Source organism: Rosa rugosa, chromosome 7 (genome assembly GCF_958449725.1).
Source record: "Rosa rugosa chromosome 7, drRosRugo1.1, whole genome shotgun sequence".
Lineage (NCBI taxonomy): Eukaryota > Viridiplantae > Streptophyta > Magnoliopsida > Rosales > Rosaceae > Rosa > Rosa rugosa.
Window position 1 is genome coordinate 9566662 of NC_084826.1, and position 13800 is coordinate 9580461.

Sequence of the window (13800 nt, forward strand, 5' to 3'; positions counted from 1 at the left end):
TGATGTGAAAGATGCAACCGGAGAAATCTGAGAAGAACGCACATTGACATCCGAGAACTTCCACCATCATCTGAAGCATCTACGGTCAAGTAGGATCCAACAGTTGAAGAACTTGCCATCATCGGGAGTTGGATTCAACAGTTAAAGAACCTAGAGTAAGACATGTTCCGGAGCGGTATACTTTTTTGTTAACATCCCAAGATTTACTGATTAAAGTTGAGCATTCTTAAGCGAGGCTAGGGTTCTGAGAAGATAAATCCTGCAAACTTTAAACAATAATCAAGTGCCAAGATCAACTTACCTCTCTGGGAAACACATTTTTCATCTGAGAAGTCTTAGCATACATATAAGTTACAAAACAGTTTATTACGCTACACAGCATATCGCCATTATGATAAAAAAAAACAATGGGGATATGAAAGAAGTATTGAAATAATTTATTTGCCTCTCCACAAAACCTATACAAAGCGATTCAAATTCTACAACAACAGGAACTCAATATTATTCGGATGTCGGAGTCCATTTATATAAAGAGAAATAGAAATGCACTCAACTAAAAAAAGGGAACATTAATAATTTATAAAACTCTAAATAAAGTAAAATGTTCATGAAATTGTGGAGCTAACAACTCTCCTTCTGGTTCCTCGTAGATGCAAAACTTGTACACTGTTGCAAGATGTTGTCAATGCCCTAGTAGCAATAGCTGAAAGGTTCCCCAATTTGGTGCACTTTTCGTTATCACTCCCATGTGTTCTGAAAAATCCTTTCCTCGGCACATTATCAGCAAAAAAGCTGTCTAAAAGAGTACTGCAGAAAAGCATAAGCTAACGAGTATAAGTCCCTTCTCCAAAGAATATGCAGAACTACTAATAAGCTACACATTTAGTTTGTTCTTTAACTTTCAGTCCAGTGATCAGAAAATCAAGAAAAGAGAAAAAGTCGTGTGCAGGAATCAGACATGAAAAATTACCACTGATAATAAAAGGGGAAGATGAACTCACATTAAGCAAATGTGTGAAACTCTACTCTAGATTCATCAAAAGACATAGACTTCATTTGGATTGTCCTTTTTCAAACTTCCATCTGATTCTCCAGAAGATTCAATGATTTTGGAAACCTCAGCCTTAAGCTTCTCGTGCTTCTCTTTTAGGTTTGATGACTCAACAGCTGCTGCCAAGCTTTGTTTGATTTGTTCCTCCAAAGCCACAATTCTGTTTTTTGTTGCTGAATCAGGCGTCTTACCTGCCTTCGCTACTTCCAACTTTAGTAACTCAATCTTGTCCTTCAAGTCTGATGAATTGATAACATTTTCAATCTTGTGATTAATTTCTTCATTCAATTCTTCAATCTTGGTCTTGACTTCTGAGGGCAAAATTTGCTCAATTGGTTCTTTTGATCTTATCTCAACATCCAACCCCAAGGACTTGAGGACACCAACAAATTCGAAGTCCAACTCTTTCTTCAATTCCAAAATCTTCCCCTTCAGGTTGTCATCCAAATTATCAAGGTTAGACACCCCGGCATTTTCAATCTCAGCCCTAAGTGCTGCAGTTTTCTCCTTAACATCTGGCCGTTCCATGATTTCGTGAAATTTATTGTTAACTTCCTGCTTCAATGTTGCAGCTTTGTTGTTCTTCTCCTCGTATTTATATGCTTGTGATAATTCCTTCAGCATGTCAAGTTTATACTTTAGGTCTTCATAATTAGGAGCAGATGACAGGCTCTGGGTAAATTCATGCCTAAGCTTTTGAATCTTTTCTTTCAGAGCTGGATGCATGAGTTGGTCCTGTGAACTTATTTTCAAAAATTCTTCCTGCAATGACTCAAACCTGTCTTTCAAGCCTAGGGCTTTAACTGCCTCAGAAAATTCATTATCAACCTCCCTTTTCAGTTTTTCTATTGCCTCAGTCAGAGGTAACAATGCAGGCTTATCAGAGGATTTCTTTGCCTCCTCAATTTGCAGTTTGACCTTTTCAACTTCACCCTCTAAATCCACAACTGAAACCTTGGGTTCCTCTTTCTGTTTCATGTTCCTTTTCTTCTTTGGATCTATAGGGATTCCTTCTTGGAACCCACCAATTTTGCGGAACTTCATCATGCGATGCTTTAATAGTGCTTCAGTGTCCATCTTCTTAAGCTCCTAAAAACACGAAAGACTTATATTAGGTTAAGACATGATTTCATACATTATTTTTGTAGTAGCAGGGGGCTTACATCCATTTCTTTGTTAATTGCATTTTTGATCTGTTGAGAGGTCCACGAGGAATCTGCATGTGCACCACCGAGCGGCTCCTGTTAAAAGTAAGAAATAAAAATATAACCCTTAGAAGCCACATAAACATTAAATGGTGATTAGGAAAAAATCTTAACATTTTCTTTTTTTGTCCCCATGACAGGGATGAATTTAGATTAAGAAAATAAAAAAGGAACAGTGATTTGGAGTATACAGATCTGCAAGTGTGCCACCAAGTGGCTTCTGTTTATGAAAGACGAAAATTGTAAACTTTGGATGCCACTTCAGCAACAACCAAGTGAAAACTGAAGGAAAAAAAAAAAACGCACGCGACACACTTTTTTAAAGATCATACAATGATCTTTCTTGATATATGAATGTTCCAATGACAGGGATGAGTTTGGATAGAGGATGTTATCAAAGCTCAGCACCCTACGCACGCGACACACACTTTTTTAAAGATCATACAATGATCTTTCTTGATATATGAATGTTCCAATGACAGGGATGAGTTTGGATAGAGGATGTTATCAAAGCTCAACCCATAGGGTGCTGCAGATAGTTTGGAACACCAAAGTTACCAAGTTCTCATGCATCTGAATATCACTACACTCAAATACAAGAGAATCATAGAAATTTGAAACTGAAGGATTGTGATACATACAGGGATGATGCCGTCTGCAATTTGCAGCTTGCACAACTCAGTTGCAGTAATTTTCAGCTTCTCGGCTGCCTGCAAAGAGAAATAAGCTTCCAATAGTCAATATCAACTAATCAATTAAAGACAAAACCAATAATGAATGTCGCACAAACCTTTGGAGATGCTTTGGCACTCTTCCACAAGATTGCTGCACATGCTTCAGGACTAAATATGACAAGGAAAAGAAAACACATAAGAAAAACAAATAAGTAAAGTTCGATGCTTAAATGGAACAGAAAATGGGCAGAAGTCTAGCAGTAATTTACTTAAAGAGGACTCAGATAGACATTAATAATCCCTAATTCACTAATTCGTGGGAAGATACTGAACTTTTATATTTGAAAAATATTTCAGGAGGGACCTCTGAAGTCGAGGGTGGTTCATAGAGCAATCCTTGATCATAATTTCCGGTATGAGTACTACGTCCAAGACGCATCAGAAAAAATAGGAATATTTCAAATAAAAGGCATAAAGTCTCTCCCACTTTACAGGTAAGTGATCTTTAAGAGTAAACTCCTACAAATCCAGGACACCCAACTCTTCAGAATCATCTACTCACAGAGAAAAGTAAAGAAATGCATGCAACATTTTCCTAGTACAGCTGCCCTAAGATATTCAACTAGAGAAACCCAAGTCATATTACCTGGCAACATAAAAAACTGCATTTTCAAGCATTAATAGTTTATTAGCACAGCCAATGGCAAGGGCACCACCAGATCCACCTTCCCCAATGACGATAGAAACAATTGGTACCTTCAGACCGAACATAGTCCGCAAGTTGTGAGCTATGGCTTCACCCTGTGTATGTGTCATGCAAGCAAATTAGATAACGCAGTACTATAAGAGATTCAGGTAGGATTGAAAGTAAAACTATCCACATACTTGGCCCAACTCCTCAGATTTAAGGTCTGCATATGCACCAGGAGTATCAATGAAAGTAACAATGGGGAACCCATGGTGATCTGCGTAGTACATCATGCGCAGAGCCTTCCGGTAACTGTACAAATACAAGCATCCCAAAGTTGTAAATTAGTCGGGCATAACAAGTTGAGAAGTTAAAGCAAAAACTAATGCCATATCTTATCTATCATGTGACGTACCCATGAGGAGTAGGCATCCCAAAGTTACGCTGAATGTTTTCCTTCGTATTTCTACCTTTCTGGTGACCCATAAACATATACCTATTACCATCTATAGTTCCTATACCAGTGACAATAGCAGGATCATCATACCCTGCTCGGTCTCCATGAAGCTCTACAAACTGTACCAGTGAAAATAATACATTTAAAATACATCCTCATTATGAGCACCCAAAATTAACAACCTGACGTTTTTCTTCAGAACGCGAAAATTATGGATCAAATTGACAACATGCATAAATTCTAAAAGTAGGTGAAGGAATGAGTGCCAGACCGTATCAGTAATGTTAAACACGTGATCAAGGAAAGTTGGCCTGTTAGGATGTCGTGCAATATTTACGCGTTGTATAGGAGTGAGATTCAAATATAAATCCTTTAAAGCCTGAAAACAAAAAAAACAAAAGGTTCTGTTAAGAAGATAAGACCAGAAACTAACACAGTTATTGTATAACAACATATAAAAGTTCTGAGAAGAGTTCAGAACCAAAAACTAATCTAGAAGTGATGTACCAAGTTTCGTACTTCAACTTAACATCTTAAAACAAAAGTTGGGCATAAATACAGTAGGATGCACAAGCCAATATTTAAATGTTAATAAACAAAGTGTGATTGAGTGGCCAATAAAGAAAGTAGAAGGTTCTCCCAAAAGAGACAGAAAGCTTGTGGATATGACATCCAACAGGTTTGCATCAAGGATTACAACAATCTTGAAAAAGGTTGACCCTTTGTATTGCTTTTCTTATTTAAAATGTATTCATATTTACAGGAAACTTGAAGTATATTCTGCATGAATGACTGAATATAATGATGACCCCTAATATTGCTTCTCTTATTTATAATGTATTCATATTTATTGGAAACTTGATTTATATTCTATTCATACATGATTATCTGAAGGTATCATCTGCTCAGCCGCAATCTGAGTTCAAATGCTCATTATCATCATTCAAAATTCTAAAATTTGTTCATAGTGCCTCAGGCCATACATCTCAGTGGAATAGCCACTACTCCATTATGCCATGGGCAAATGTATTGAATTGGACAGTCTAAAAAAAATCATTACTCCTATTATATTACCATTTTGTGGAGAAATAATGGGAATTAGATGACAAGTTTTACAACAATGTGCATAAAAAACTCAATTGCCAGAACTAGTAATTGCATTGAGCAAGTAACAGGTGTGAAGTGAATATCAGTACAGCAAACCAAAGATAGCAATCATAATAATATCAGTATGTGCAACAAGTAGGCAATCATTATCGCGCTGAAATTAAAAAAAAAAAAAAATGAGGAACTAATCTGATCAATGCTTAGTTACTATTTGTTTTCTCCCCTATCAAGAGCCAAATTAGTTATAATCAAACCTGTTGGTGTTTATTCTCCAATGAAATAATTTGATCACTGAAGTCCAGTCCAGTTTCGTTAGCCATCTTCCGCACCTGTCAATTCAAACAAATGTCTGATCAAATCAAAGCCCGGCAAATGACCAAATAAACAAACAAACTAAAATCACTTCAAACATTTTATCATTACATCAATGATCTTCTTTTCGATTTCAACGAGAGGCTTCTCGAAAGGCAGAGTAACCGGCTTGGGCTTCTCTTTGAGCGGCTTGAAGTGAGAGAGATGAGTAAGCACTCCTCCTTTGACATTCGGATCCGGATCGGCCGGCCATGGATAGTCGTGCTTCTTCACCTTCCTGAGCTTGGCCGAGACCGCAAGGTTCCTCTTCACGCTGAACCTGGCCTTCCCTAGGGCCCTGAGAGGAACTCCATTACTCGAGCTCCTGAACCCATCCGAAGCCGAACCGGAAGCCGCTGCAGTAAACGCCAGCGCCGAATGAGCTATGGTAGTAGCCATTGCTCCGATCAATTCCGCCAATCAGATCGCTCTCTGCAACATTAAACCAACAAATCAAGGCGATTGTATTGTTCAGTTGAGTTGATATCAACAGCGACCTAATTCGAGCAATCAAAATAGAGTAATGAGAAGGAAGAAGAGGTTTCGAAACTGTACCTGAGAGCGGAATCGAGGTGATCTGAGGGGGCCGAGACAGAGAGGGGAGTATTATTAAGAGCAATGTTGATGAGAGAGAGAGAGAGAGAAGGAGAGGGGAGAGAGCTTTGGAAAGATCGTCAAGGAGAGTGACGGAGAGTTTGGGGTTTTGTTGAGAGAGAGAGAGAGTGAGGGGGGCGATACTTCTTATGACTACGCGAGTGAGTTGGAGTTTTGAGAGAGAAGGAGAGAGAGGGACATGAGTTATGAAGGAGGCCAGCATTTTTCGGTTTGGCAGTTAAATAGTATTTTTTTTGGTTACTTGCTTCCTTCCTTCGTCCAGGCACGTGTGGTTCGCACGTGACGGGATCGATGTCTTCGATGCTCTTCGTCCTCGGGAGAGCCCTAAGAGTGACGGTTGCATCAGAGCAACATCATTGTATTAATCAGATTCTTGATTCTTTACCAAAGAACAAAAAATAAGTTACGTAATTAAGTGAGAGTAAAATATTAGTCACTTTGGCATACTTGAAATCGAAATGATTATGAGGAAATTAGTGATCTGCTTATTGAAAACACTATGTAACAAAAATACTTCTACATAAACTCATAAACAATTCTAAATAAAGCATTTTTTTAATAATGATCTCATTTTAAAACTCTTTATGACGGGTTTACTTACTTAAAATGAAGAAAAGTAACAACGAAAAATGCAGACTAACGTGACTAATATTTACATTCTAATTCCCTTTGTGCTTGTAAACACTGGATAAGTTATAGATCAAAACTATTTATCAAATTTTCATAATCATTGCGGTTAGTAACATTGCTAATAATACACACATAAAATGGATTTTTATTTTTTCACTCTATGTTAACAAACATATGGAATCAGATGCAGCGAGGGTAACTCATGAACACGTATAAACATGATCAATCCCATTCAAGTCAATGTTTGAGTATGTAATAGTAAATTGATTATGGACCAATAGGCTCACCATAGCAAAGAAAAATATAAACAAGATTGTGCCGGCCCCTCCAAAATATTAGGAAGTGCCGTGACGCTAATTGAAAAATGGAAATTAATGAGCCAAAATGGTCTTTGTTGGTTAGATTAGGTGGTCTGCAGATTCTGCTAACTAGCCTATTAATTATTATTAAAATTGCATGTGAAAACATACCTTCTATTAAGTACATTGCAATTCACAATTCACAATTCATACTTTTAAAAAAAAATTCACAATACTTAAAGCCTTTTGTTTTAAGTTTTAACACATCTACACCAGAATCCAGGGATATCACTATTGACTATGTCATTCAATTCTAGTTGATTCTCAAACACACAGAGAGATTGTGCAGAAAAATCAAAATTCAAGTAGAGAAAACTGTTCTAGGACAGAAAAATAGAATAATATATATTTGGATAGGTAAAATAGAAAATACGTGTAGAACTTTGAAAATAAATTGGCTTTCATTTTATGTATTTTTAAAGAACACAGTGTCTTACATTTAGAGGCTTGTTTACTATCATGTTGAGAAGTACAAAGAGCTTATTCAAAGTGTTGTTGACAACATACTGAAAATAGTTCACAATACTTTATACGGTCCTTCGATCACTTTTTATTTGTTTGGTGCTTTCTCTGGAAGCACTTTTAATTTGACTAGTCTGACTCACCAATTATTACAAATATTTATAGTTTTATACTCAAAACTATCATCATAAACCAAATAGTAATACACTTTTGGTGAGTTGGATATGCTAACACGAATGGCCAGATCCTACTAAAGACCCTCTTCCGCGTCTGGTTCAAAGAGGCCCAGACTAATCTAAACGGGCTGCATCCGCATTCGAGCCTTTTGCATTATCCGGTGCTTTTGGCTACTTCAGGAGCGCTCTGTCATGGCGCACAAGCTTTCGAACGGTACTCAACTCCATCTCCCTCATTTCATTGATTGAATTTATCTTCACATTTGTTTTGTTATGAAGCAGAGGCTGTCCTGGATCAGCTCAAGAATGGAGTCGCTCAGTTCGAGCTCGTCTCCTCCCCTCTTCTCTCAATTTCAACGTCCAATACTCAGGCAAACGCCACGCCGTTTCTCGGAGACTACAGCCACCGGTTCTTCGCTAGAATTGGACCGCCACTGTAGATTTCTTACTTCACACTGTTTCAAAATTTTATCTTTAATATGTTTCTGTCCAATTCCATAAACCTTAAACCCTAAATTACAGCCCTTTTTGTGTTTCGACAGAGGCAGAGGATCTTCGGCCATGAGGAAAGTCGAACGCTATTCCGTTCAGAGAGTTACCGGTGATGGACGCTGTCTATTTCGTGCACTGGTATTTGGCTTATTTTTTTTTTCTGGTTAAATTTAGTTTAGACTTACATACTGGACTTCCACACACTTCAATTTTAATCAGGTAAAAGGGATGGCAGCAAATAAAAGGTCACCTCTTAGCCCAAGGGAAGAGAGAGACAATGCAGGTATGCTTCAGATTGAATTTCAAGTATAAGCTATAAACTAGTTTATGGAAATCCTTACAGGCACTACTGTATCTCTTTCATTCTGTGGTGTGTAAATGTCTATATGCATCTACAAATTGGTGGCCAGGGTCACATTTTCTTTTAATTTGAGTGGTAATGTAAGCACAGTACAATTATTACACTGGTCTTCTAGGTTGAATGAATATTGGGTTTCGTAAGTGAATGTTTCAGTACTGACTTACCAGGGTTTTTGGAAATTGCAGATGAACTACGGATGGCTGTGAAAGAGGTTATATGCGAAAATGAGGAAGAGCGCCCCCAGTATGAAGCAGCTATAGTGGCAATTACTGTCGATGAATCCTTAAAACGGTAAGCATCTATCTTTTTCTCAGTGACTCTTATAGTTCTTTAAGATTCGGTTTCTGAGAGGTGTGTTAGTATTTTTATGATGGAGAGTAATTTAAATGATCTGAATGTCTTTCTATAGTTACTGCCAGCGAATCCAAAGACCTGATTTCTGGGGAGGAGAGTCGGAGCTGCTGGTATTTACTCCTGACTAAGAATGCTAATGGATTTAGCTAATCATTCTATGAGAATTTAGCTTTCACCAAAGGATATTGCTCCCCCTGAGTGTACCTTACTTTGAGAGTTGGTGCTTTAAATTAAGTGCAGAAGGATGTTCCTTATAATCAACATAGATTTAGACTTTGAATCTCAAATGCTTTTGTCTGTTTAATACAATAGAAAACCAGAATAATGTCACTCACTTGTATCTACAATGCATTTATCATCCGTTGTTTATATGACTCTCTCTCTCTCTCTCTCTCTCTCTTCAATATGACGCGACCTTTGGCCTTCAAAACTGCAGGTGCTCTCAAAATTGTGTAGACAGCCAATCATCGTCTATATTCCAGAGCATGAGGTATTATTATTTTTTTCACTGAAAGGCTATCTTTTAGACTTTTTCCACAATTTTTTTGGGGGGTTTCATGTTGGACTTTGTTTCTTTGTTTGTTACTTTTTAAATATGTATTTAGCAAAACATGATTGTTACTTTCAGTTACTGCTGGTGCATCCCATGATAACATAGACATGTATTGCTTAGTGTACTTATAAATTGGTTTAGATAATAACTTAGGTCATAGGAAGGAGACATGAAGGGAAATAAGGATGGATTGCATTTAAGGAGCTTATATGTCTAGGCATTCTTCAAGCTGGATCACAGAAATTATGTTTCTGAGTGGAATGGAGTTGAGGGAGTAAAAGTACTAGAGCTATATGAAATTATATTGGGTTCTATAATTAAAAAGTGAGTTCATTCTCATTCCCTGGACATACAATGTGTGGTACAATCAGTACAACATGTGGTACAATCAGGGACTGCTCTCTAGTATCAAAAAGAAACGTACAGAGAAAGAGCAAGAGAATATGATGCCATAGTGCTATGAGTTGGGAGCAAAAAACGTAGCAGGCAAAATGTTCTGATCTTTTGTGGTCCAAAATTTACAAGTTACTGGATGAAATCAAACCCTGTTAAGCCAGGATGAATCTTTATAATTCCACTGCTGAGATGCTTTACACTAACATAAGAGCTCTCAATTATTTACTTGTCCAGCTCTGTGTATGCACTATCTTCATTCATTTTGTCCACCTAAAGTAGTACTAGTTCTTGTGGGCTTGGCCGACGTTTTGGTTTCTGGATATAGTTTTAATGTTGGAGATTGTTAGTATAGTACATTTGCTTAGTTATGATTTATATCTGCTTTAGCAGCGTGTTTTCCTTTCAATCAGTGGGGCTATACATACCTACTCACCGTGCTTTAGTTGTAATGTTTTGGTTGAATTAATTGCAGCACACAAATGGTGGAAGGGGTCCTGGTTTCATTCCCACTGCAGAATATGGAAGCGAGTTTAGTAAAGGTTCGAGAAACAGAAAGCCGAGGAAGGCCGTGAGGCTCTTGTTCAGTGGCAGGAACCATTATGATCTGCTTGTATGAGAGACAAAAAGGGAGAGAGGCAACACATTTTGTAGTTGTATTCAAGATAGATTCAATTTGTTATATGGAATGATAATGTATCTTTTGTTTCTATTCAGAAGCATTTTGCCTTCATTTTTATCAAGATCCAAAATAAATGGGAAGATGGAGGACCTCACTTGATTGTACAAGTTAGGTCTAATAATTAATGGTGGATTAAGAGCTATCAGATACGACACTGTCACAATGCTGATGCTTTTTCTACAATATATTTAGATTGTTAGGTGAGGAGAAAATCATTGACACTAGAGGTTGTGTTTCTACTTGACCAAATAATTTTGCGATTGGTTTACTTTTCTTTGCGATTATGATTCTTGAAAAGGTACAATAAGGAAGAAGGGATCCGTTTGAAATTTTTCAGCTCGAAATAGATGTGCATAAAATGTTCAAAAATGATGATTCACTCTAAAATGGTGTTATAAATTTTCGTCGATAAATTAAATCTCATAAAAACTGAAAATTCACGATCAATTTCTAAAATATTATTCTTCTCGTATGCAACACTCTTGACCTCGAAAATCATTCTATCACTATGTAAGACTTGTAACAAATTAGAGCACGTGTGGCTCATGTGACTTTGATTTCAGAGGGCAAAATTGTCTTCACTGTAAGTCCATTTTCCAGATCGTCGTCTTCGACAAGAGGAGCATGGTATTGATTGACGTAGGGTTCCTCCTACGTACGAGTCATTGAGTCAACGATTTTAGAACCCAGGCGGCCTCGGACCTCATTGCAAACTTCACAAGGAACTTGCTTCATCCAGGAGACGACGTCGTTCCTGCTGCACAACCCATTTGAGCTTTTCTGCTTCAGTAGTCACTCCGCCGCCGCCGTCCCTCGCCAGCTTTCTCTTATGGCGCCCAAGTTTTCAAACCGTACTCATCTTCATCTCTCTCTTCTCTTTCTCATTCTTTGATCCTAGTTATATGCACGTGTGTGTTTGTTATGGAGCAGAGGCTGTTCTTGAGCAGCTTAAGAATGGATTTGCTCAGTTTGAGCTCGTCTCCTACCCCCTTCTCTCTATTTCAACTTCCATTTCTCAGGCGAACTTTCCGGCATCTCTCGGAGACTATAGCCACCGGTTCTTTGCCGGAACTGGACTGTAAATTTCGAACCATATACTGATATACTCAGATACTCCTATGAACTTGGATGTTTGGAATTTATATTTTAATTATTGGTCTTGTTTTGACAGAGGCGGAGGATCTAAAGAGTTCAGGAAAGCCGAAATCTATACAGTTCACGAAGTTAAAAAAGATGGGCGATGTCTATTTCGTGCACTGGTATTTCAGATTCTTTTTTATCTACTTTACAGACTAGTATAATTATGCTCTCTCTTTGTCACATTCTTGCTCTCTATCTCTTTGTCACATTCTTGAAATTTAATCTGCAGGCAAAAGGAATATTGGCAGCAAATACTGGGTCTCTTCCCGATCTGACCAAAAGGGAAGAGCAAAAACGTGCAGGTATGCTGCACATATGCATTTATAAGTTCTTAATTACTGTACTACTTTCAAGAATGTATAAATTAATTTTTGGGAAATTCTTGGAGCGCATTATTGCATTTCTCTCATTTTGTGACATCTTAGAGTCCAGATGCATCTATACTCTGGTTGCTAATTAAGGTCACTTTCTATTTAGAATGATTCAATTATGTATAGTTTGAGAGATAACCTGAACACAAAATCATTATTGCACTTGCGTTATTGGTTGAATAAATATTGGGTTTCATAATCTCTTTGTAAAGTAGGCTTTTGGATGTAATTTAGAGTGACCAAGTGGCCGGATTACTGTTTTACTACAAACTTAGCCTGGTCGTTGGAAAATACAGGCGAACTACTGGAGGATGTGAATGATGTTATATGTGAGAATACGAAGCTCCCCAAGTATGAAGCAGCCCGGAAGGCAATTAATGCTGCACTCTTTAAAGGAGGGTGAAACTCTATCTTTTTTAAGTGAAGTTTTCTCATAGTTTGGTGTTCTGACTTCTGACAGGTTCTTTGCCATGCCATTATGATGAAATAATGTTTTTGTACGTTCTTTCCAGTTTCCATAGTTACTGCGATCGTATCAGAGAACCCGATTTCTGGGGAGGAGAGTCGGAGCTACTGGTCAGTACTCTTCACTCGTGCGTGTGTTTGTGATTTGAGCATCTTTCTCTCTATCTCTCTATCTCATGTTCCCTTTCATCACTTTGACATTCTGTAATTAGTAGCATTGATTTTCAACGGTAGATGTTATCAATCAAAGAGACATGATTTCCTGTAGGTGGTATGTTAAGGTTAACTTAGCATTCAACCAAGTGATATTGGTCCCTGGAATGGGATAATCCATAAGGTTGGAACTGGTGTACGTTTATACCAAAATCCAGAAGAATATTGTTTATGATGTTGGAGTCCTGAATGTCAAAAGCTTTTGCGATTACTATTAGTATAGAAGAAAGTATATTTTCACACATTTGTTGCTATCTGTGTGTGTGCGCGCACTCGCGTGTTTAATACTGGTGTGACCTACATTCAAAACTGCAGGTGCTGTCGCAGTTACTAAAGCAGCCGATCATTGTGTATAAACGAGCGGATGAGGTATACTCAAATACTACTATTTTTAATGCATGCTGTTGTATCTGCATTGTTTGGAGGTAGAATTGTAATGTTTTGGTTGAACTGCAGCACACAAATGGTGGAGGGGGTTCTGCTTTCATTCCCATTGAAGAATATGGAACCGAGTTTAAGCCCAAGAAGGCTGTGAGGCTCTTGTTAATTCACTTAAGTGACAGGAACCATTATGATCTGCTTGTATGAGAGACTGAGAATGAGAAATGCAATCCATTTTATATATAGTTCTATTCTTCTAAAGTTCTATTCAAGATAAACTCAGTTTGTTAAATGGAATAATAATGTACCTTGTGTTTCTGTTCCTTTCATTGAGGTCCAAAAGAAATGGGGAGATGGGGGACCTGACTTGATTATAATAGTTAATGTAGGATTAAGAGATATCAGATATTGGACCAGAGAAAAAGAGATGGATCAGATATTGGACCAGAGAAAAAGAGATATCAGATTGTGACATTTGCTGTGGATTTTTCTACAACACATTAGATTCTTAGGTAAAGGAGATAAATCCTTGATACTAGAGGCTGTGTTATACATGACCAAATAATTTTTAACAGGTTAACGTTTCTTTTGGAATTATGATTCTCGATACGAAACCTAAA

General features: G+C 37.6%; 3 protein-coding genes across 6 annotated transcripts; 2 read left to right on the forward strand and 1 right to left on the reverse strand.

Moving 5' to 3' along the window:
- Positions 1-416: 416 nt before the first annotated feature.
- LOC133720362 (acetyl-coenzyme A carboxylase carboxyl transferase subunit alpha, chloroplastic) lies at positions 417-6333 on the reverse strand. The gene is made up of 12 exons (XM_062146621.1): positions 6089-6333; positions 5606-5965; positions 5437-5511; positions 4347-4454; positions 4034-4194; positions 3816-3930; positions 3577-3731; positions 3047-3098; positions 2898-2966; positions 2215-2292; positions 1002-2140; positions 417-807 (listed from the first exon to the last, which is right to left on the reverse strand). Exons 2-11 carry the CDS (start codon positions 5930-5932, stop codon positions 1037-1039), a joined length of 2244 nt encoding a protein of 747 aa, XP_062002605.1. The 5' UTR covers positions 5933-5965; positions 6089-6333; the 3' UTR covers positions 417-807; positions 1002-1036.
- Positions 6334-7838: 1505 nt separating this feature from the next.
- LOC133721570 (OVARIAN TUMOR DOMAIN-containing deubiquitinating enzyme 3) lies at positions 7839-10665 on the forward strand. 3 transcript variants are annotated; one of them, XM_062148218.1, is made up of 8 exons: positions 7839-7989; positions 8058-8211; positions 8318-8405; positions 8487-8550; positions 8814-8919; positions 9038-9092; positions 9419-9472; positions 10404-10665. In XM_062148218.1, the coding sequence occupies exons 1-8, from the start codon at positions 7968-7970 to the stop codon at positions 10545-10547; spliced, it is 687 nt and encodes a 228-aa protein (XP_062004202.1). In that variant the 5' UTR covers positions 7839-7967; the 3' UTR covers positions 10548-10665. The 3 variants fall into 3 exon arrangements, with proteins under 3 accessions (XP_062004202.1, XP_062004204.1, XP_062004203.1); XM_062148220.1 differs by lacking the exon at positions 9038-9092 and having other exon boundaries at positions 10375-10665; XM_062148219.1 differs by lacking the exon at positions 9038-9092.
- A 478-nt stretch (positions 10666-11143) lies between these two features.
- On the forward strand, positions 11144-13457 carry LOC133723577 (OVARIAN TUMOR DOMAIN-containing deubiquitinating enzyme 3-like). 2 transcript variants are annotated; one of them, XM_062150441.1, is made up of 8 exons: positions 11144-11461; positions 11541-11688; positions 11782-11869; positions 11980-12052; positions 12418-12520; positions 12634-12697; positions 13115-13168; positions 13256-13457. In XM_062150441.1, exons 1-8 carry the CDS (start codon positions 11440-11442, stop codon positions 13385-13387), a joined length of 684 nt encoding a protein of 227 aa, XP_062006425.1. In that variant the 5' UTR covers positions 11144-11439; the 3' UTR covers positions 13388-13457. The 2 variants fall into 2 exon arrangements, with proteins under 2 accessions (XP_062006425.1, XP_062006424.1); XM_062150440.1 differs by having other exon boundaries at positions 11150-11688.
- Positions 13458-13800: the final 343 nt, after the last annotated feature.